The sequence below is a fragment of the Rhineura floridana genome, chromosome 9 (assembly GCF_030035675.1).
Source record: "Rhineura floridana isolate rRhiFlo1 chromosome 9, rRhiFlo1.hap2, whole genome shotgun sequence".
Taxonomy (NCBI): domain Eukaryota; kingdom Metazoa; phylum Chordata; class Lepidosauria; order Squamata; family Rhineuridae; genus Rhineura; species Rhineura floridana.
This window is the reverse complement of record NC_084488.1, coordinates 111,530,245-111,553,235: the sequence shown is the minus strand read 5'-3', so window position 1 is coordinate 111,553,235 and position 22,991 is coordinate 111,530,245. Positions and strand designations below refer to the sequence as shown.

The 22,991-nt window shown below is 44.5% G+C and overlaps 1 protein-coding gene and 1 long non-coding RNA gene across 3 annotated transcripts in view; one reads left to right on the top strand and one right to left on the bottom strand.

Annotated features, from left to right (window-relative positions):
• Positions 1–10,935, top strand: part of ANXA3 (annexin A3) — a 32,492-nt gene extending 21,557 nt beyond the window's left edge. Inside the window, exons 7-13 of the mRNA XM_061583289.1 lie at positions 1,774–1,853; positions 2,597–2,653; positions 4,406–4,499; positions 5,982–6,077; positions 8,290–8,348; positions 8,630–8,752; positions 9,878–10,935. Coding sequence (XP_061439273.1) covers positions 1,774–1,853; positions 2,597–2,653; positions 4,406–4,499; positions 5,982–6,077; positions 8,290–8,348; positions 8,630–8,752; positions 9,878–9,937 — 569 coding nt within the window. The 3' untranslated portion in view covers positions 9,938–10,935. The remainder of the gene's footprint in view (positions 1–1,773; positions 1,854–2,596; positions 2,654–4,405; positions 4,500–5,981; positions 6,078–8,289; positions 8,349–8,629; positions 8,753–9,877) is intronic.
• Positions 7,823–21,757, bottom strand: LOC133363802 (uncharacterized). Of its 2 annotated transcripts, none has more exons than XR_009757771.1 (3): positions 21,651–21,757; positions 14,365–14,576; positions 7,823–8,822 (listed from the first exon to the last, which is right to left on the bottom strand). It is a non-coding gene; the product is annotated as an uncharacterized LOC133363802 (long non-coding RNA). The 2 variants fall into 2 exon arrangements; XR_009757772.1 differs by lacking the exon at positions 7,823–8,822 and adding an exon at positions 11,514–11,607.
• Between the last annotated feature and the right edge of the window lie 1,234 nt (positions 21,758–22,991).

The following is a 22,991-nucleotide window of genomic DNA, read 5'->3' as shown; positions in this document are numbered from 1 at the left end:
ACGATGGCCCACTTGCTGGAATGCTTCGCAGCCTCCCTCATTGCACTCCCCACAACCCATACCCAAATTGCTTCAGTTGTTAGAAGTGGCTTTCTGGAAAGGATCCTGCTGCATTTCAGAAAGATGAATTGCTGAGCTACAGAGAAGCTGAACATGATGGATTGGAAAGTTGAATGCAGCCAACCTGGCACAGTCTATACTTGGAGTAGGTACAGCTCTTGGGTAGTTGCAGAGCCATGGCTTTGATTAATATCTGGAAGATTTATGGCTGTTTTCCTGGTGAGATGGAGAAAGCCCTGCACTGGGAGTGCATTTAGCTTCCTGCTCGAGTGCATTGGATTCTAATGGGGATCCTTGCAAGCTGAGCAAAGCAAGTAAAGCAAGTTTGGAGAACACACTTTTGAGCCATATCGGACTTGTTCCGAACCCTCTAACCTTGCTGGCATTGCAAGCAAATGTTTGTGGCTAATTGTTACAAACAATATCCTTTATAATTGGCAGAGACTAGAATTTCTTTGTTATATGTAGACAACACTGTTCTTCTAACTAAAGTTGGTCTGAAACAATTATTACGTGCCTGTATGGGTAATTTGCTGACTTTTAATTTTAGTAAAACAAAGATCACGGTTTTCTATAGATGTTTATCCTTAAGTAAGTTGGTCATTGAAAGGCAGACTATATAAAGAAAGTTAGGAAGATGATATATTAATAATTTTTCACTGTTCTTTATCTCTCCCCCCCCCAGACTTCTTTGACAGTGCAATCTGCATCAAATAGACCTGAGGCAACAGCTCATGTTTTTGCTTTGTGTTTTTACACCAGGTTTTTTTTTGGGGGGGGGGGTGAGTTTATGCCTGCTGTTCTCCAGGTGTTTAATGTGAAAGCTTTTGTCCCAGTTGCTATATGGTGGTATTTTTTTTTTAAGTTGTTTATTTATATAACCAATAAATGCACAACAGAAGAGCAAAAGAACAAAAGCTGGGTGTCGGGAGCAACCTGATCCTAGTTGCTCCATAGTGTTGCTATATAGATTTTGGGTTTTGATATTGTGGAACTCTCAGACTTTTCGCATTCCTTTTTCTAGATGTGCCCAGATGCATATCAGCCCGAGTTTTATGGCTGGAGGCTGATCTGTCTTGAATGCAGGGCTTGGTCTCAAGCCTTCAGATTTGGTTAAAGATTGTTTATGCTAATACATCTTCAGGATATTTGTACCTTATTCAAAAGGATTCTTATGTTAGCCTGAGGTCCCCTAGCTTTCAGTGATAACTGTTATGGCCTTTCTATAAATCTTCATATTGAAGGCCGTTATCAGGCAAAACATATTCTTTGGATTAAGGGTATTGATGTACATCACATGCAGTTTGGCCCTTCTGTGAACAGTTATGAGAAACTTTGCAGGAGTCATCCAGATCAGTCTGGGTAGTGTTGCTGGTTCCACACAATAGGAGAAATGGAACCGATAAGATGGTGAGCTTTTTTTTTTTATGTTGGAAATTCTGAAAACCTTCGGTTGCGTGGGCATCCTTTCCGTGCACAGCTCTCAACGTGAGCTAGATGCTCCAGGAATAAGAGGGCTCTCTCTGAAGTCTCATATTGGCACTCCTGTGGTTTTAACAAGCCTAAAGATGTAGACTAACAGCCTGGGAATTGTAATATACGTTTACTATTCATGCGTTGTATTCCTGTTATATGCTGGCTGTGCGTACGCTGCATTCCTTATCACTTTTAGTCTCTGACTTCCTTGTCTGGTTTTGTTGTTGTTGTTCTTAGTTTATAAGAAGAGCCTCGGGGACGACATCAGCTCCGACACATCTGGTGATTTCAGACAAGCCCTGTTAACTCTGGCCGATGTAAGAAATCCCCCAGCAAATCTGTGGATCTGTGGCTTGCTCGGTCATAGCCAGCTTGGGAAGCAGCCACGCGCAAATCAGTTAGCTTATTCATTAGGCCTTTCTTTCCCCCATTTCAACAGCTTCCCCTTCCTGCTAGCTGAGTGGCGAGTGTTGGGGCCAAATCCTGTGATCCCTTCCTGCACTGAGTTCAGAAGAATGGGGTTGGGTCACATGAGCAATTGCATTGGCTTTTGTAATTGGCCACAGCGGCTCTTATAAATGCATAGATAGGAGCATGGTGATTTGCCTTACGCAGAGTCAAACTGTTGGTCCATCTTGCACTGACTGGCAGTGACCCTTCAGAGTGTCCAGCAAGAGGCTCTTCCAGCCCTACCGGGAGATGCTCAGGATTGTACGTGAGGCTTCCCGCATGCAAAGCAGATGCTCCACCACTGAGCGATGGCTCTTCCCCTTCCCTTTGATTGGCCTTCCTCCGGCCCTTCAATCTGCTGCTTCACCTTTTCACTTACAGGCCCAGACCCTGTAATGCCTGCTTAACCTGTTTAACTCACACATAAATAGATTGCCACAGAAATGCTCTGAATCTTAGGCTCTTTTGCAGAGGAAGCCCTATCACGTCTGTCCTCCACTTCCCATCTGCTCGGGGCACTGGGGCAGCACCAAGCGGTGTTTAATCTGTCTGATGCTCTCATTGTGGTTTTACTTATCTTTTAAAAAAACTTTTCTCAATACGTTCATAGAGCAGAAGAGATGAAAGTCAAAGAGTGGATGAACAGGTTGCAAAGCAGGATGCGCAGGTAATGGCAATTCAGAAAGGGTTGTAGGATTTCCTAATGAGAAAGTTTCAGAGCTGTTTAAAAATGTTTCTTCTAAGTTTTTGAGTTTGAATCACAACTTTTTATGTTGTATTTTACTGTACTACAATTTGAATTCTATGCAATTACCATTGCTACACCAGGCAGAAAAATCATTAAGTGGTCTGCCAAGACCCTCAGCAGTTTTCAAGAGGTCCGTGGGGGAAAATGTTTGGGAACCACGGTTATAGAGAATAGGTCTATTAATGGCTATTGGCTAGCATAGTCTAATGGAACCTCCAGAAGCAGAGATGGTTTACCTCCAAATATTAATTGGAGAAGAAATAGCTGAGCAGAGCTGTTTATGTCCTGTTTGTGGGCATCCCAGAAGCATCTCCTCGGCCACTAATGGAAAAAAATGCTGGACTTGAATGTCCATCTGACATTCTCATCTGATCCAGCAGTGCTGCTTTTGCTTGGTTAAAAACACAAAAATGTTGTGCCAAGCAAAAGCAATCTATATATGATAATTTATGAATTTAACCTTCAAACATTTGCTTGCTCTTGTATTGTTTTGCTTCTGCTAGTTATGGGGAAGGCAGGAAGGTTTGCAGGGCACTAACCAAGACTGTTTGCAACCTTGAGGGCTAGAAACGTGGTTTTTTTAATGAAAGCTGAGATTCTCAGGATGCTCGATTCTGTGCCCAGGACCACATTTGAAAGGTGTGATTGCAGAATAGGTGCTGCCTTAGCTAACAATACAATCCTATAGAGCTCTACTTGAAAGTAGGCTTACTCCCAGGTAAGTTGCCATAGGATTGAAGCCTCAAATATTTATAATATGAAGCAATAACCATGGATATGGACTGGTTCATTATAATCCTTCCTTGGATTTCTTTTTTTTAACATGGATGCACTACCACACACAGGAAAATACCACACGTGGACTCTTTTTTTTCTGTTGAATTGATAGAATGTATCGCCAGATCATGACTCTCTGCATCCTGAAGAATCAGGACTGAATCTGGTTATGGATGAAATTCATGTTCTGAATTTGTGATAAAGTACAATGAGTTTAATGCCCTTCAAAAATCACTTCCCTGACTTCTTGCTTGAGCCCTTATATCCAAGCCTGATCACTGAGATCAGCTGGAGGAGTTGTCCCCTGTGTTACTGAGGCCTCACTGGCCTCACCCAGAAATCAGGCATTTAGTGTCAACAGTCCCATGCTGTGTAATGCTCTTCCGGCAGAAATCCTGCAGGCATCCTTGCTTTTGACTTTCAGATGCCCCTTGGGAACTTTTTTATGCCAACAGGCCTATGCAGCAGTTTTTAAAATGTCTCTTAAATAGCCAGTCATTTCATCGATTGTTTTGCATTGTTTTTAAATGTTTTTGTGTTGCTGCACACTGCCCTGATGTTTTGCTAGAGGGTGGTATATAAATACTTTCATAAATAAGAGTGGGAGGTTACATGCGTGTTAACTTTATTACTTCAGAAATGGTTGTGTGAATAACTGGCCTGGTAGTATGAGTGCCATGGGCATGGGGTGCCCAGATGCAAAAACCAATGGGGCTTTTGCACCTTTAATAGTTGTGTAGAAGGAGCTGAAATCTCTTCTGCCTGCTAAAGGTGCACAAGCCCCTGTCCTCCTTTGCATCTGGCCACTTTACCACAGAGGTATCTTCAGGATGTTACAGAGAAGAGGCAAAGGGTACAGGCAGCTTTTAAGTCTCCTTCAATCCTTTTTTCTAGATCCTGTACAATGCAGGTGAGAAGAAGTGGGGAACAGATGAAGGCAAATTCATTGAGGTCCTGTGCTTCAGCAGCATTCCTCAGCTGAGACTAAGTAAGAAACCAGTTGGGGTCTTCCCTCTGTTTTAGTTATTCAGTAAATAGAATGTCTTGTAAACTTCTAAACAATCTGAGCATGTTGTTATCCCTCTTGGTTTCTAGATGCACATAATACAGTGGCGCACTTTAGGAAGTCATTTCTATCTCCAGGGCTGGCCCAACTCAGTGGACAATACAGGCAGCTGCCCAGGGCAGCAGTATTCTAGGGGCTCCCTTCTTGACTTGGAATGGGGGGGATATAAATCTCAAAAAACAGATACACCCAAAACAGCCTATGTACATTTATTTATTTATTATTTAATTTGTATCCCTCCCGTCCTCCCAGCAGGAGCACAGGGCGGCAAACAAAGCGCTAAAAACACTTTAAAACATCATAAAAACAGATCTTAAAATACATTAAAACAAAGCAGTGTTAAAAACATTTTTTTAAAAACCTGTAGATGCCTTTCCCTTGCTCCGTGCAAGCAGATGGAACAGAAACATCTGGTCCCTTGCATGGCAGAAACCAAAGGGAGTGTGTCTGGGGGAAAAACCTTCAACTGGTGGAGGGCAGGGCACCGTTGCCCCTCTGCTCTGAATGGGAGCATGAAAGTGTCTCCTACCTGCTGCAATTTCCCCTCGGGGAGAAGGGGTTTCAATTGTGGGACATTCTCAAGGGGAAAGCACGCTTGCCCCACATGCAACAAGATGCGATTGGATGGGTGAAGGGAGGAAAAAGCAACATTACTCATCCTCACAAAGGGCAGCAACATAGCCTGAGTTGGGCCTGCCTGTGGTCACATCAACATTATACATTCAAAGCACCCTAAAGAATCCTGGGATCTGTAGTTTACCACTCACAGAGCTACAATTCCCAGCATGCTTAAAAAAAACAACTCCAGTTCCCAGGATTCTTTGGGGGAAACCATGTGCTTTAAACGTATGGGGTGAATGGGACCTTTGTAGTTTTCGTATGCAAACAGCACAGCAACCTAGTTCTAAAGCCCCTCACATATTCAGCTCCCTCTGATTTTTACCAGGCATTGCCCAGACATTTCCAAGCCTACCTCTGTGGTCTTAAGGAACAGAAACTTGAGTTTAAAACAAGGAATGAAAGGAAGGTTTTTCAGAGTAATGTTGATCTACACCCAATATTAATCTCTCCTTCTCTCCCACACGGCCCTGTGTAGTTTGGCAGAGGGTGTCCATGAGATACAGATTGGATCGGATGGCCAGATGCAAAAGAGGAATGGGGCTCCTGCACCTTTAATAGTTGTGAAGAAGAGAGAAGTTCAACAGGTGTAGCTTGCATTCACTTTTCCGTGCAACAGTCCAAAGCGCAGGAGTTCCATCCGCTTTCCATCTGGCCTTTCCTTAAGAAGACAACGTTGCCTTGGATGTTAAAATAACATTGCTAACTGGACCATCCTGTTCTGCTGTTTGAAAGCACACATGCCACTTAATGGCATCGATGCTCTTATCTTTTGTCATTTCTAAGCCTTTGAAGAATACAGAAACCTCAGTGGCAAGAAACTGGAAGAGAGCATTCAGACTGAAATGTCGGGACATTTTGAAGACCTGTTGTTGGCCATCGGTAAGGAGGGCTGGAGAAAATCATATCCATGTTGGTGTGTTATATATAATGATTACCCATCTTGCAGCGTGAGACAGCCTTCCCCAACCTGGTACCCTCCAGGTGTTCTGGTCTACAGCTCCCATCAGCCCCAGCCAGCCCAGCCAACTTAGCTCAAAATGTGTGAGCACAATAGGCCTGCTTTCAGATATTTACCAATACCTGATGGAACGCCATCTCCCGATACGAACCCACCCATACACTACGCTCAACATCAAAGGCCCTCCTCTGGGTGCCTACTCCGAGGGAAGCTGGGAGGGTGGCAACAAGGGAGAGGGCCTTCTCAGTGGTGGCCCCCAAATTATGGAATAATCTCCCTGATGAGGTGCACCTGGTGCCAACACTGTTATCTTTTCGGTGCCAGATCAAGACTTTCCTCTTCTCCCAGGCATTTTAGCATGTATTTTTAAATTGTTTTAAATTTTTAAATTGTGTTTTAAATTGTTTTTAAAAGATGTGTTTTTTGTATATTTGTTTTTAATGTTTTTAGTTACTGTAAACTGCCCAGAGAGCTTCGGCTGTGGGGCGGTATATAAATACAATAAATAAATAAATAAAATTTCCCACAAATAATAATTTCAGTACATCTGAGGCCTCCTTCATTATCTCCCTATGATGTCTGTTCATCCCTCCCTTCAGACAGGTATGCTTTGTGTCCATAGGACTAAAATGTGCCTGGTAATTACCTGGACCATGATGGAATGTCCAGCAACTGGCTTTTATCTTTATCGCTGGCTGTCATTGTCATTGGGGCCCGTAGCACTGAAGTGTGCTTCTATATCTGTTAGTCCATGTTAGTTAATTCTACAGTGCATTTAAAAAAAAAAAAAAGCAAGGGCTGTTAAAAGGCTTGACCCACAAGTCTAGTATGTAGTGAGACATTTTGAATTTTGAGTTTAGAATCCTGAGATTCCATTTCTTGGATGTTGTTCTATTTATGGCTGAATTCAAATGTCTGCTTCTGGGGCAAGGGGCAAGTCTAGCTTTCCTCATTTCTCCCCCCCCCAAAAAAATAGACCCCCTCAGTTTTCCCACCACAATTTGGAGTTTTACCCTCTGATGGTAGATCTCAAAAACATTCATGCTTATATTTCGTAGGAACAGAGGAAGCTGCCTTAAACAGAGTCAGGCCATTACTCCATCTAGCTCAGTATTGTCTACACTGACTAGCAGCAGCTCCCCAGGGTTTCAGGCAGGAGTTTCTGTCAGCCCTACCTACAGATGCCGGGGATTGAGCCTGTGACCTTCTGCATGCAAGGCAGGTTCTCTAGCACTGAGCTATTGCCCTTCCACAAAGATATTTGCTTGGAAGCAAGTTGCTTGGAAGCTGTTCTATGCCGAGTCAGACCATTGGTCCATCTAGATCAGTCTTGTCAACACTGACTGGCAGCAGCTCTCCAGGGTTTCAGACAGAAGACATTCCCAGTCTTGCCTGAAGTTGTCAGCACCAATGCATACTACAAGTGACGCAAACCAGTGGTGGGGGGTGATAGACAGAAAGGCAAGCTATTCTTTCCTCTGCAATTCCTCCTCTAAAATGTTTGTTGTTTTTGCACCCTTTGCTCCTCCTCCTCCCTTCTTTTCCTGTCTTTGTCCTCTGTTAGTAATGGCACCCTGAGTACAAGCTGCATGTATGACTTTACCTCTTTGTAGTAATAAACCTTAAGTTTCTTTATTCTTTCAACTACCAGTCTTAACGGACCAGTTATTTCTGCACTCTGCTACAATATACATCTAACAAAAACTCTTAACAAAAACTCTATGCAAGGCAGGTACTCTTGCACTGAGCTATGCCCTTCCCTGCTTTTATAACAAGTGGTGGTGTTCTTACTATGCCATTGCGTTGATTAATTTTGGAGCACATTTCGTAGCTCCAAAAATCCAGTTTCATACTTGCAAGAAGATTAAATTACATTTTTGTGGGATTCAGAAGATGAGTTCATCTCAAAGAATCTTGCAGAAACTGTTTTGCAAATGTAATTAACACAACTACCCACAAGGGGGCACTGATAAGAAAAAGTACTGCCAAAGGCATTGGAAACAAGTGCTCCACTATATGCCCTATAATATTTCTAAAAAAACTTTGCACTCATTCATAGCTTGCCTAGCAGAGAGAAAGCAGTACGGTACATGGGGTCAACTGTTAACTCCTTTTTTCTTTTTCTTTTGACAGTCAAATGTGTGACCAGCACTCCTGCATTCTTTGCTGAAAGGCTGCACAAGTCTTTGAAGGTAGGAATGCCAGAAGCTGCCTGATAGTGGGTCAGTCTGATGGTTCCTCACACTCAGGCGTGAGGATCCCGTATAGGGCCCTCCAGACGTTGTTGGACTCCCATCGGCTCCAGGCAGCATGGCCAACAGTCAGAGATAAGCAGCACCCAGAGGGTGGGATGGACAAAAAGTTGCCATCATGGTTGTTAGGGAACATCATAAATACCGTGTGTTTCAAATACAGCGGCGGTCTATAAATCTGAAGCACAGATAATAATAAAAAACCCTTTTCTTGTTGATAGGGAGCTGGGACTGATGAATTCACACTGAACAGAATTCTGGTGTCCAGGTCCGAAATTGACCTTTTGGATATTCGAGATGAATATAAGAAGATGTATGGTGTCTCCTTGTATTCTGCGATTAAAGTGAGTACCATCATCATTTCTCCGACGATGTTTCAGGGGTGGGTGAGTGAGTGAATCCGCTTCTTCAGTCCTGGACAGAAAAGATATGGAAAACTGAAGGAGAAGGTAGGCTATGGAGGTAAAGGAAAGTCTGTCCTGTTACCTGGGGCAGGTCCCTAAATGGCACAGCAGCAGTAGGCAAAGGTGCTCTTAATTCTGCACTAAAGGTTATTGTGACATTATTAGGCAGTTGGCCAGATTGCAGGTGCAAACATCCTGAGCTCTAGATGGCAGCCTTGGGGGAGGAGGAGGTTACAGGCTTTAAACTTTCTCACTATTTGGTGGGCCTTGATCAACGGTGCATGTTGGGGAGTTATGTAAGGATGTCAAATGCTATGGCCAAAACTTCAGTCAAGATGAGTGCAGTCCTAAGATATTTAAATGTTTTCCTGGACTAGGCAACAGGGATAGAATCCCCAAGAATATCTGCTTTCATTTTTAAAATTTTATTTTGAAAATGCAGGTTGCTGGTCCTCATGGCTGTGGAAATACTGTATACAGAATTGTGCAGGCTGTTCTATTAAAAAAAAAACCACTTAAATCCCATAAGAAAATGAAATTGCTTCAGAGCTGTAACAATAAAAACATTAAGATTAAAGATTACAGGTGGAAGAAATCTGTGCAAGACTAACCATGTTTGCATATATGAATGCACACAACAAGTGGAAAAACAGATGCGACCTTGGGGCTGCTGATAGAGAGGCTGTAGAGACAAGCCTGCTGACCAGATGTTTCATGATAATTAGGGCCTCCTCGGGCTATCATGTTGAGTGGAAAACAAGCTCAGCTGTTAAACTGAGTGGTTTATGGGGGATCCAGATGTCTTGTCTTAAGGAATCATTTTCCCAGCACGCTTTTATACAGTAGTGTTTTGTTGCTAGGCAGGAAAGCCCTGACACAATTTAATGGTCCTTATGTGGCCAGGGTCTTACGCTGTGGCGTAGTTAGTTTAATGGGTAATGCTACAGTGCAAACGTAAAAACACCACAGTGCCACTTTTGCATATAAATAGATTCCTATTTTGCAAGATTGAAGTGTGTCTCTTTAATGTTACTCTCTCTCCCCTCCCCGTTTCTTCCCTTGCAGTCTGACACTTCTGGGGATTATGGGACCACATTGCTCAGGATTTGCGGCGGAGACGACTGATGGGAATGAACCCAGGCAGAAGCGCCAAGCCCTGGAGTTTCCTGCTTCACACGGCAGTTCTTGTCTGTGGAGCTTCTAAATGTTTAAACAAGTGTAGAATTGTCACCACTCTTTTTTGATTGCTTTCTCATTAGGCATCATAACAAACAGATGCTTATTTTAGTACATCCCTTCAGGCAACTGGTGACATTTGCTTTGCCACACACTGTGATTTTGGATGAAACCTGCTCTTCAAATTCTAGGGGGTAAATCTGCTAGACATGGTTGATGCCTGCAAGGTTGGAATCTGTTTGGGTATACATATAAAAGCATTGTACAAACCCAGCGTTTCTCTAGGAATACTTATGATTTGAATGAAGCTTTTAAAAAATCCTCCACGGCTCCCTATATTTGCTTTTGGTTTTTTCTTTTGCAGTTTCAGCTTATCAGCTGTTTGTCTAAAGTGGCACACAGCCATTATGGCTTTCAAGCTGTATGCCAGAATTGATGCATTTGATGCCGTCTTGATTATAAGGCGTATTCTTTGCGGGGGGGGGAGATAAAGGGGGAGAGAAGGAGAAGAGGGGACTGGCAAAAGAAAAGAAAAGGGTAGCACACTGCCAGCTCTGGCCCCACTCCTTGCTGACCCATTGTAGGGAGAGAGAACACAAGCTTCATGGTTGAGATACATTCCACACAGAAAGTCTCAGGTTCAGTCATCTGTTAAAAGATTCTCCTGGAAAATCCCATCTCTGAAATCCTAGTTGGCTGGAGTCAACCATAATGTGCTAGGTGCACCAGTGGTCTGACTGTATACAGCAGTTTCAGATATTCATAAGGACTAGAGCCGTGGTTCCCAATTTTTTTTCCCCATGGAACACTTGAAAACTGCTGAGGGTCTCGGCAGACTAATTAATAATTTTTCAGCCTGTTGTAGCAATTGCAATGCTCTGTGCTAGGCGGTGTGCGATGGATTACATAGAATTCAAACTGTAGTATAATAAAAGAAGCAATAACAACACAGTTAAAGTCAGTTATTAATATTGAATGCGGTGGGTGTGCCATCTCCTGTCCTCTACCACAAAACCATAGACGTGCCACGGACCACCTCAACTATGCTCATGGATTACAGTTTGGTAACTCCTGGACTAGAGGCACGATGGGGGAACCTGGGTCTTTCCAGAAGTTGTTGGGCTACAACTCCCGTCATTCCTAACATTGGCCATGCTGCCTGGGGCCGATGCAAGCTGGAGACCGACAACATCTGGAGGGTTGCGGTTTTCCCATGCCCCTGGAGAGGATGCTAAAATCCAGTAGAGCTGAGAGGGAAACAGTTATTGATGGAGCAAAAGTAGAAAGTGGATCTCCTTGACACACACATGCATTCATTATTTTTGACCTAATGATCACAGCCTTTTCAGGGAAAGCTATTTGAATTAGTGTGGGCTTAATATAAACACAAGCTTAGCCCTCCCTCCCTATTTCTGGTGCCATGGTTTCAGTTCTGTAACATTTGTAGTTTTGAAAGCACCACTGAGCATGTGCAGAGCGGCTTTTTTTAGCCATACCCCAAGCAACCACAAAAAGAAGCACTCACACATCTAGATGGGGTGGAGGAAGATCTTCTATGGCAAAGGGCAATGATTCTCAAGTCTGAGCTCCGCCACCTCTGCACTGAGGGCAGGTAATGTCTGCAATTAAAGGGGAAATACCCACTGTCAACAAACAGTTAAAGAAGGGCAGGCTGTTGGATGACAGTGAGCAAAATTCAGGAGGAAGGGGTTCTGCCTCGCTGTACTACTCCCCAGCGATTTCTGATCATCCTTGCTGTAGAACTATACACCCTGTGTGTGTGGGGGGGGTTGCTTATACTTTAATGCAGATGCATGTGTGCTAAGTCTCGCCCCATTCCTCCCCACACACAAAAAAGCACAGTACCAATTTCCCCTCCCTTTGCAGACTGCAAAAGAAAACAAGAAGTTGCAGCTGCTTCAGTTAAGCTGCTGCTTTTCTGTCCCCCTTCTTCCAACTTCCTTCTATTGCAGCTGTGGCAGCCAAACCTTTGCTTAGGTCTCAGTTGTTACCACTGAGAACGGGGGTGGGAGATTCTTATTGTTGCAATAAGATCAGATTCTTTTGCATTTTGCAAGCTGTTCCTGTTCTACACCCCCCCCCCGTGGCCTTGTTTTCCCTGTCCGCCCACTGCCAAATTACCATTCCATGCTGGGGGAATTAGAGCAAACCTTAGTAGCAGCAAAACAGTTCATTTTATTTATTTGGGGTTTTTTTTTTGCTGCGAACACTAAATGAATTTGTTAGTGATAGTGTCACATTCCTTCCATAAACTGCCACTAGGTGGCGGTGTGTTTACAGAAAATGAGTTTTCAGGCCCAGTTGACACATTAAGCCAGTGGTTCTTAACTTTTCTTGGGTCCCAGAACGCTTTGAGAATCTGATGGAAGCTATGGTCCCCCATAAATAAATACAATTTTATTGCAGTGGAAATTGACTTTCTTTGTGCCCGCTTTATGGATCCCCTGAAGCCCACCCATGGACCCTGGGTTAAGAACCCCCGCATTACACAGAATGAAGTGGTAAAGGCCTCTTGCGCCTCCAACCTGCTGATGTATTTATTATTCTTCCCAAAAGGAGGCCAGAGCAGCTAACGTCAAAATGCTGAAATAGTACAATCAAAATAAAAACATGTCTAAACAGGAGACCATTTAAAAAATTAAAAAGCAAATATATCCACAAGTTATTTTCACGGTTGCCATGGCCAACACCTCAATCTCAATGGACTGCCTTCAAGTCGATTCCGACTTATGGCGACCCTATGGATAGGGTTTTTATGGTCAGCGGTATTCAGAGGTGGTTTACCATTGCCTTCCTCTGAGGCTGAGAGGCAGTGCCTGGCCCAAGTCACCCATTGCCCTTCATGGCTGTGAGAGGATTTGAACCCTGGTCTCTGTATCAAATGCCTGGGTAAACAGGAATATTTTTAAATTTATCCTTCAAAGATAATGAGGAGACAGGTGCACATCACGCGGGAGGGTGTACTATAAGTGGGGAGCTGTCACTGAGAAGGCCCTATAATGGGTCAATGTCAGCTGGACAGCAACCAAAGGCGGCACCACCAATTAAGCCTCTCCTGCCCATCACAGAGCTTAAGATGGTTGATTTTGGGGAAGTTGCTCCTTTAGATACGTAGTTCCCAAGCTTTTCCACTACTACTAACACCTTGAATTGGGCTTGGTAGCTTACTGGCAGCCAGCGAAAAGCTTTCAGGACTGGTGACACATGGGCCCATCAGACTTACCAAACTAGCAGCCACAGTCTGCATAGCTGCAGCTTCTGGACAGTCTTCAAGGGTAGCCCCACGTAGACTGCATTACAGCAGACATGACAGTGGGAGGTCATTTAGGGGCGAGATGACTGAGGCCAGCCTATTCCAGTCCAGAAGTGGCCATAGCTGGTGAACCAGCCTAAGCAGGTCATAAGCCCCACATTATGTTGGATTATTTTTGTGGGAAGCATTCAGACTCCCTGTATATTGAAAGGTAACACATCTAAGAGATTAGGTTGAACTAATTTTCTATATGCAGGGACTCTGTGTGTTTGTGTATGGGGGGGGTATAAGTCAAACATGGAAAACCCACCGCAAGCCTGAGGTTGCACAATCTTAAGAAAAACTTCATTCTACTGAATGTATCTGTCAGGGCCCTTCCTGTGTGGTCACAGCCTTGTCACGGACTCACCTCAAGGTCCTGGTCTCTTAACAGTTCTCTCACTGGGTCTAGCACAGATCCCTCAAGATCCCCCTGCTAGGCAGCACCACCAGACACTCCCTGTAAACACTATTGCCTTGAGACTGTGCCTTAGTCTTCTCCTGGCCTATTGCTATGTTGTGTCCGGGTGCACTTACAGGCCTCAACACCCCCACCCCCCAGTATCTTTGTGCCTATAAAGATTATAGCCCTGGGTTGCTCTGGATACCTGATGATGTTACACTATCTCTTCACCGCTGCCACCATTGATACTGTTTCCCAACCTTGGTATATGCCCTGCCCACCCTTCTGGTCTGTGTAACCCAGTCAAGGATCAGGCATTCTGGTAAACCAAGAACTATTTATTTATATACACGGGGAATAACAAAATTACTTAAAGGTTTAGTCAACAAGCGTGTGGTTTCATAAGATGTGTTACTCTTTATGTTTCTTAGTCGTCAATAACCTGCCTCACTACCCTCCTAAATCCAATCCAACCCTCCAAAACCAACCCACAGAACCAACCAACCGAACCCCCTCTCAGCTGTCATCCTATCATTTATACCTTCAGACACTCAAACGCTCAGCCAATCATCATACAACACTCATCAGCATTCCAACCCATGTACTCCCCCCTCTCACTCAGTCTGCTTACCACATATACTCTAATAAACCCGCACTTACCATATTTACAGTATTATATATAAACCGGGACATCACAGTATCAACTGGACTTTTTGACGTGATGCGGTGGAGTTTCACATTAAGGCGACAGGCGACGCCCACCGCCATGCTGCTCTTGCACCGCTGATTCTTTCTGCTGCAGAGAACGTTTTCTTGGTTTGGTTGGAGAACAGCATCACAAAAGTTCGATAAGTGCGACTTTCGAAGAACAGCTGTGTGGAAAGTGCAAATTAGATAGATTCAGCTTTAAATGCAAACTGAATCAAATTTCTCCCCCGTCCCTAGTCTGGAAGCAGTCACTGAAGCAGAATAAAGGTCCAAACGGCATCTGTCTCCCTGGAGGGCTCTGCTGATGTCCTTAAGCAACTGTGAGCGGGACAAGACCAGCCAAGGAAAATGTTTCTATGGGCACAGTCCAGCCACAGCAGTAGCACAAGAACCATTAAAAATATATATATTTCCCAGGCACTGTTGCCCTTGCATTTCTCCCCTTTTTTAACACCACCCCATTCGACGTGTGGCTGTGCACCCCTTCTATAAATAGAGCTGGTGCTAGACTAGTGGCTAATAGCACTATCCGAGGGCATTTCTACCTGGAAGTAAATTTAGCAGTGGAACAGAATGGTGCTAAAAAGGGGATGCTAGAATGTGTGTGGTTCATGGAGGATAAGGCTACTCTATCAGTGGCTGCTAGTCGTCATGATGCCTGTGTACTGCCTCCAGCGTTGAGCACAATATGCCTCTGAATGCCACTTGCTGCTGGGACTCACAAGTGGGGAGAGGGCCGTTGGCCTGAGCCAGCAAGTCTCTGCTTATATTCATGGCTCATTTCTTGGCTCTGCTATAAGTGGCCTTAGGCAAACCATACATGTTGGCAGCCCTGCCCTACCTAAAACGGTAGTAATACTATTATTAACATACCTTACAGGATTGTTGCATGGACTACAAGGTGCCAGTCTGAGTCTGCGTCTGTGTTAAAATTGCTTTTAATATGTTTTCTTTAATAATATGTTTTTAACCCTGTTTTAAAAGATGTTTTTAAAGCTTTTTTTAAATGTTTTTAACGTTGTTTTGTTTTAATGTATTCTAAGGTCTTTTAATGATGTTTTAAAGTGTTTTTAGCGTTTCTGTTTGCCGGCTTGGGCTTCTGCTGGGAGGAAAGGCGGGATATAATTCAAATTATTATTATTATTATTATTAACAACAACAACAACAACAATAGCAGTAGTAGTAGTCTCTTTGTCACCACCGAGCAATTGCAGTCTCATGCCTCACACACACACACAGGGTAGGCCAGGGTCCAGGAAGTCACCTAGCTGACCCTGTCTTTTAAATAAATAAAATTATAAGTGCTCACCCCAGGCTCTGTGACAGCATCTGAAGAATACACGCCTCAAGTCTCTCTCTCTCCATATATATTGCAAAGCACATAGGTCATTTGTTTCTTTATGTACTGCTTTTCAATCCTAACAAGACCCCCCCAAAGCAGTTTACGTAAAAGTACGAAACATTTAAGTATAAAACAACAACAAACCTTTGCTATCAAAAGGACGAGAGTTAAACCCTTTAATCGTGTGTTGAAAGCTGCATGGTATATAAGACTGAGAAGGGCTGCAGCTCAATGACAGAGCACTTGCTTTGCATGCAGACGGTCCCAGGTTCACTCCCCAACGGCCTCCCCAGCGACGTCTGGAAGAGACTTCCTGTTGGACACCTTGGAGAGTCCCTGCCAGTATAGACAACACTGAGCTAAAGAGACCAGTAGTCTGACCCTATAAGGCAGCTTACTATGTTCCTATGAGTGTGTCCCACTGCCTGCCTAAATGCTGGCAGGGGTGGGCTAGTCTCACCCTCTGTGGGAAGGAATTCCACAGCTGGGGTGCAGTCTCAGATATGGGGTCCTGCTCTGTGTTCCCAGTCCCCAACAACCAAACCTGCTATGGTGGCGGAACATACAATGGGGCTTCTGAAGATGATCTAAACCTACAGGCAGCTTCATATGGGAGGGGATAACCATGGCCAGAATATAATGCTGCAATTGGCGCAATTGCATCAGGACCCATGCCTGCAAGGGGTCCAGATTCTGAGCTTACTTTTTGTTTAAATTAAACTCTCCAGCTCTCCTGGAAGGAAAGTTATAAAGCAAAATGTGTAATCAGCCTTCTAAGTAATTTCTGTGAGACAAGCCAGCCTGGCTTCTCCCACCTTTCATTGTTCTTAGCCAATGAGTGAACTCAGTGCTGCAAGTTATTTGGACACTAAACTATAGGAATCCCTGAGGTCCGAAACTGCAGCTGTTTCCCCCTCCCCGTGTCCTTTTCATTCCTGCCTCATTTTCTAGCCCAGGGGTGGGGAACCTTTGGCTCGCAAGTTGTTGCTGAACTACATCAGCCCCAGCAAGCCCCAGCAAGCATGGCCAAGGGCCAGGGAGGATGGGAGTTGTAGTTTGGCAACATCTGAAGGGCCAAAGGTTCCCCACACCTATTCTAGCCCATGGGATATATGTAGCTTGCCCTTCCTTTCTTTCTAGCAACCATGCTTCATCTTTCCTGTCCTGTGGTGTCTGAGATCAGGTACTCCATATAAGGGGGGGGGACTTTTTGCAAATACTTCTACTCTGTGTGCAGGTAGATGTTCAAGAATCCCCCCCCCCATGGCAAATGTAAAATGTGAAAACTTTGCAAAGGGGTATGTTTCCTGCTGTGCAGAAGCTGAAGTTCAGGCAATTTAGACTTCACTATGTAGTTACCTTACAGTACAATGGCATATATGTTTACCTAGAAGTAAGCCTTTTTGTGTTTAATGGGACTTACACCCCAAGTAACCTACCTAGAACAGGGTACAGGACTGCAAGATCAAATAATAATTTTAACACAAATAAATTATTATTAATAACATTATTATTATGCTAAAGGTGTCCCCGCACTTGTAGTGCAAGTTGTTTCCGACTCTTAGGGTGACATCTTGCGACGTTTACCGGAGATTCGACTTCCTCCTTCCGTTGGAATCGAACTCCGGCTGTGAGCAGAGCTTCGGCTGCGTTACCGCCGCTTACCACTCTGCGCCACGGAGGCTCCTATTATTATCCTATAGCATTTTAAAATCCTATTAGTTAGCTTTGCCACTGAGTCAGGTCATTGGACAGTGGGAGCATATTTTATTTTGTTACTAAGAAATTAGGAAAAATATTGATGCTACGCTTTTCCTTACTAATTTTACCTGTAGAGGTAAAATAGTAAAAAAGCAATAGCATAAAATAAAATCATATTTAAAATGAAAGTAGATCACTGCTTTCCACAGCCCCCTGCCTACAGGCTAGAGTCCTAAAATAACTCATTAGGAAGCAATCCTCTGTGCCCACTAACTTGGGAGTCAGCTCCACTGAACGCACCTGAGGTTTGTGTATCTAAAATATACAATAATCAGGCCAGATTAAGATGGGTTGAAACCTTGGAGCTGTTCTAATTTGGGGGCCGAGAGGAAAAACACGGCCCTTTATAGGACAAAGATGCATTATTCTAGTTACCAGAATCAAAATCTGATGTCTATGATACAAGCACCTTTGCAACCATTTTATACAGTACTTCCTCCTATAACTTTACAACAGCCATGTGAGGCAGAATATGCTGAGAGTTGGTGGCTGGTCCAGGAAATGAATAAAAACCATGATGAGTTAAGTGTGTTTAAAATGTGAACCTGTACATGTTCAGAGTGTTTTCTTTTTGTTTATCAAGGTTGGCAAGATGTTTTTTGTTCGTATTTTGCTGAGAGTTGTGGAACCCACAGGTTCAGAGTATTCTTTTATAGCCCACAAAAGCTCATGGCATGATACATTTGTTAGTTTTTACAATACCATAAGACTTATTTTGTGATACTTTATTTCATTTATTCCTTTTGGGGGGAAGGGGAGGCCCTAGTTTGAGAACTGTACCTGGGCCCCCAACCACCTTAAATCCAGCCTTGGAGGCAACTTTCCGATTTCCTGGCTCTGAGCAATTTAGGGCTTTATAGATAAGCACCAGCATCATAGGTTATCCCTGGGACAGATTGCAATTACCTGGGGTAATCCTTACAGGTAAGAGCACCAGCATCTTGAATTATTCCCAGAAACAAATGGAAAGCCAGTGCAGTTGACAAATGGCTGGTACACTGTGGTTGAAAAAGCACACTGCAGAAAGCCATCTGGCTGCCATATTGTGCACTAGCTGCAGTTTATGGGCACTTTTCCAAGGGCAGCTGGCACTATGAAATGGGACAGGAAGGTTGGAGCCATGCACATGGAGGGTGACAGAGCCTGCCAGAACTCTGTTGGAATAAGCAACACTCTTTAATTAATACCTGCTGAACCAAGAGAAAAAGCCACTAAAGGGTTCATGTGCTTAAGCCCAGGAAGTTAAGTAGCCTCCCTGAGTTGTGAGTTTGGTTTCTCTTTCCCTTTTCTTGCTTCTGCCTTAACTAGTAACCTGATGTTTTAAGTAAAAAACCCAGTTTAAACCGAACATCCATGTCTGCCTCCCTTGGAGTCAGATAAAAACCTTCTCTGCAACAAACTCTACCCTGACTTTTGAAAAGTTTCCCGAGTGTGGTTGTGTGCAGCTGCAGAATACTTCCACATGAAAATCCACTCCTGGTCTCCCATCAGCTCCCCGTTGTTTAGAGTAGCCTGGTGGTTTATGGGAAGGGCAGGGTAAGCCTTTTTGTATGTGGTGGTGGTAAATGTTAAACCAATGGAAACCTTGCAGATCTACTGTAAACTACGCAGAAACCAACCTTATACCTTCACTTTATTAAAGTTCGGCAAACTGCCAATACTTTGCTTCATGGTTATATTTTTGCAGGGGGCAGTCATTTGGATTTTCTACCTCCTCTGATTCCGCTAAAATGTCTTGGGCCTGCACTGTAGGTGTCCATTGTTTTTGCCCAAGGATGGCTGAGGTTCTCTAGCTACACCAGACTGTCCTCAAAACACCAGGCATATGGAAGGAGCTCAGACAGAGTCTCCAGTCTTGCTAGCACAGAGTCACTTGTCGTCAAGGACAAAAGCGGCTGGCAGAGCCACAATATGTGAGAATTTGGAGATCTGCCAACCAAAGCAAACCCTTTTGTGTCTTGCGCAGTGTTGCGCTAGCAGTGTCCCTTGCATTCCTCCATCAATGGCCATCTGAACACCACCTTCTGCCAGTGGTGAAGAGAAAGGCCTACTCAGTGAAATGCATAATAAGCTACTATATGCCACACGCACTGGGCAGATTGTGCTATGTGCTTGTAAAGCCAACTCTCCCTTACAGTTGCTGAAACCCTGCTCTTCAGGCAACAAAAGGCTCTGAACAGCAGCAGCCTGTAGGAAACGGTAGCTGGGCTGGGATCATCACACTGTTTTTCATTCTTTCTTTCCATCAAGTCCCTAGACTGATGAGGAGCAACCTACAAAAGAGTCTTTTTCATGCCTTGGATGGAGACTCTGCCTTGAAATTCCACCCACTCATATGTTACAGAAATCGTTGGATTCGATACATTTGCTGGGAGGTGCTGGCTCGTTTTTGCAGCAAAAACTCCTGACGCTTAATAAAGTCAAAACAAATGGGGCACTGCAACAGATGCTCATGAAATCTTATTTTCCTAGATATTGGGGTGTGTGAGAGAGATTATATTTTTTGTAATATCCAGCCAGTCCTGCTTTTTGTGGGGAATATTTTTCCCAAGGTAAGCAGGTGAAACTAACAGTCAGGGCCAACGCCAAAGGGCGGCCAGGTTGGACCCTGGCCAAGGGCCCCTGCAGCCCAGAAGGGCCCCTGAAGGACGCCTCCTTAGGGTGTGGTGGTAGCGCTCCCCTTCTGCAAGCCTCAGCAGGGTAGACTCCTGACCCTGCCACAGACGGACCTCCCAGCCCCCCCTACAGACCGTGTGGGTCCATGGCACCTGCCCGCTCCACCTACCACTCCTCCCTTTTTGTGAATGCCCTGTGCGCTGTGTGTGCAGTTCCATCAGCCAAGATGGCAGCAGTCTTGTCTAAGGGACTGATGCCCCTACCGCCATCTTGATTGATGGCAGCCATGTGAGCGCACACAGCATGGCACACATGCATGCCATCAACAAAGATGGCAGCGGGGTATCTGTCCCTTAGAGAAGCCTCTGCCGCCATCTTCGTTGATGGCAGCGACCTGCGCACCGAGTGTGCACAGCATTCACAGAAAGAGAGAAGAGGTAGGTGGAGCAGTCCTGCATGGTCTGTGGGGGGGGGGGGGACTGGGAGCACGGGGCCCAGGGAAGGCTGGCCCCCAAGGGCCCAGTCACACCTGATGCTGGCCCTGCTAACAGTGCCTGTCATATGGAATAACTGCAGTGCCGGCCCTAGGTAAATCCATAACCTCTAAATATATTCATTTGAAGAGCGGCATAATGGCTGAATCGAGCTTTTATTTCTTTTATTTTTATTTAATATGTTTAGACTCCTCTTTCGAAGATGCTCTCCATAAAGCAGCCTACAACCCTCTTCATAAAAATACAGCTCAGAGCCACAATGTTTATTTACATTTATATCCCACCCTTCCTCCCAAAGGAAGCCCAGGGCAGCAAACAAGTGATAAAACATTAGAAAACATATTAGAAACAAAATATTAGAAAACAGCATAACATCTTAAAAACAATTCCAATGCAGATGCAGACTGGGGCAAAAGGTTTCTACTGAAAAGGCTTGTTGGAAGAGGAAGGTCTTCAGCAGGTGTCAAAAAGACACCAGCGATGGTGCCTGTCTAATATTTAAGGGGAGGGAATTCCAAAGGGTCGGTGCTGGTAAGAACTCTCACCGGAGGGTCAATTCCCAAGCCTAGGGCAACTGATCCCGGCCAGACACAACCCGTTCCTCCCTTACCAGGGCTGAGTTACACCAACACCAACCCTGCAAGGTAGGTACACTGCCACCACCCCTGGTCATCCACTCTGGGCCAAGGGGAAACCCAAAGTGCCAGAAATAGACCTGCCAAGGATTCCAAAAGACAAGAGCCAAGATACCCTCCTTGTTTTGGAGCCTTAAGACAAAATACCCAATTATACAGTAGTCTGCGGCTAAGTGGCCAAGGTGCTGAATTCAGAGCCAAATTCCGCCTGCAATGAACACACACCGGTAAATAAGAGGTGACTTTATTAAAATAAAATATAAGTGCAAAAATATAGCAGCAAAATAATTCCTTAAATTAAACACCCCAAAGGTAGATAAAATACAACAGTCACAGAGAGTTAAAGTCACAAGACAAATAACAAATCTGTCTAGCTTATTCTATACTCACACTATAGGAAGACGGGTAGAATAAATTCATAGTTCCACATCTGCCCAGAGATTATTTCCTGGATAGCAATAGGAAGATGGAACCCCAACATCAGGTAATACCATGGAACACTGGGGAACAAAGACATAGAATCTTAGCTCTACGTTTACTGGGGAAAAGCCCAACAATAACCAGGAATTAATTAGCCAATCAGAGGATTCTCAGATGATGAAATCTTCCAGAGCTTTTGCGCCTAATGGGCGCGCATTCAACCTTCCCAGGCCTGTGGCCTTGAGGTACCAGTCTCAAGCTGATAACCAGGTGTTCTCACTCACTGCCTAATTAATTGGATTCAGCTGTGGGCCTTCTAGAGGCCCTAATTCAGGCAAGATGTTTTCCCCACAATTCCTTGCCACAGAACCATCTTTATGAGCAAACCTTAGCAAACCAGGTGTTCTTGACAGGTGTCACAACACTCAAGGCCACTGACCGGATCCAGCAGGGCTTTTCTTGTGTTTGTACATATTATTTTAATGTGAGTATGTCCCTCTTCCCTTCAACCCAGTCACAGCAGCGCCATCTCTTAGCAACAAGGCCTGTTCTAGGCATTGACCTGATGGGCAAAAACTGAACAGACATCTCTTCCAGCTGAGAGTTTCTGCTTGGGCTTGGGGTCACCATCTGGGGGAGAGGAGAGGGAGGGAAGATTCCCAGGAGCTCCCTGCCTTTCAGCAACAGTTGCTCAGGCCCACCAAGGCCCCTACAACCTTGTGGTTTTCTATTACTAGATGCCTGATGATCGCAGGGAGGGTGGAGGAGGAGGGCTCCAACCTGTCAGAAAAACAAAACAGACAATCTGTGTTTTCTTAAACTGAGACAGTTACAAAGTGTGCATGCGCATGTGCAAAACTCAGAAATCTGCTGCGATTTTTTTATAAAGACCATTTTTTTTAGTAAAGTCATCTTCACCAAGTCTCCTTAGGGTGCATGCTTATACTGTATTGTTGCACGTCTCCCCAATCTCCGAGCGGTGAGATCTCCGGGGTCCCTGCGCTCATCCAGGGTTTGGTTTCCTTTGGGAAGAAGGTCAGTGGAGACTGTGGTGTCTTTATGAAATATGGTTTATTTATTTGCACACATTCCAACCTAAGCTTAAGATGGGGGTTTTTTTTCAAGGCATCAGCAGTCCAATATCCAGGTTTTCCATCTGTATTACAGGAGGCACCCCAAATGCCATGATGGTGCAGAGAGCCAGTCTCTCTGCCTGCCTCCAGTTACCAGCCTTTCTCTAGACACAACTAAAACCACAAAACCTCTCCTAGGCTCCAGGAGGGGGGGGGAAGGCTCTCCTGAAGAGTTTCA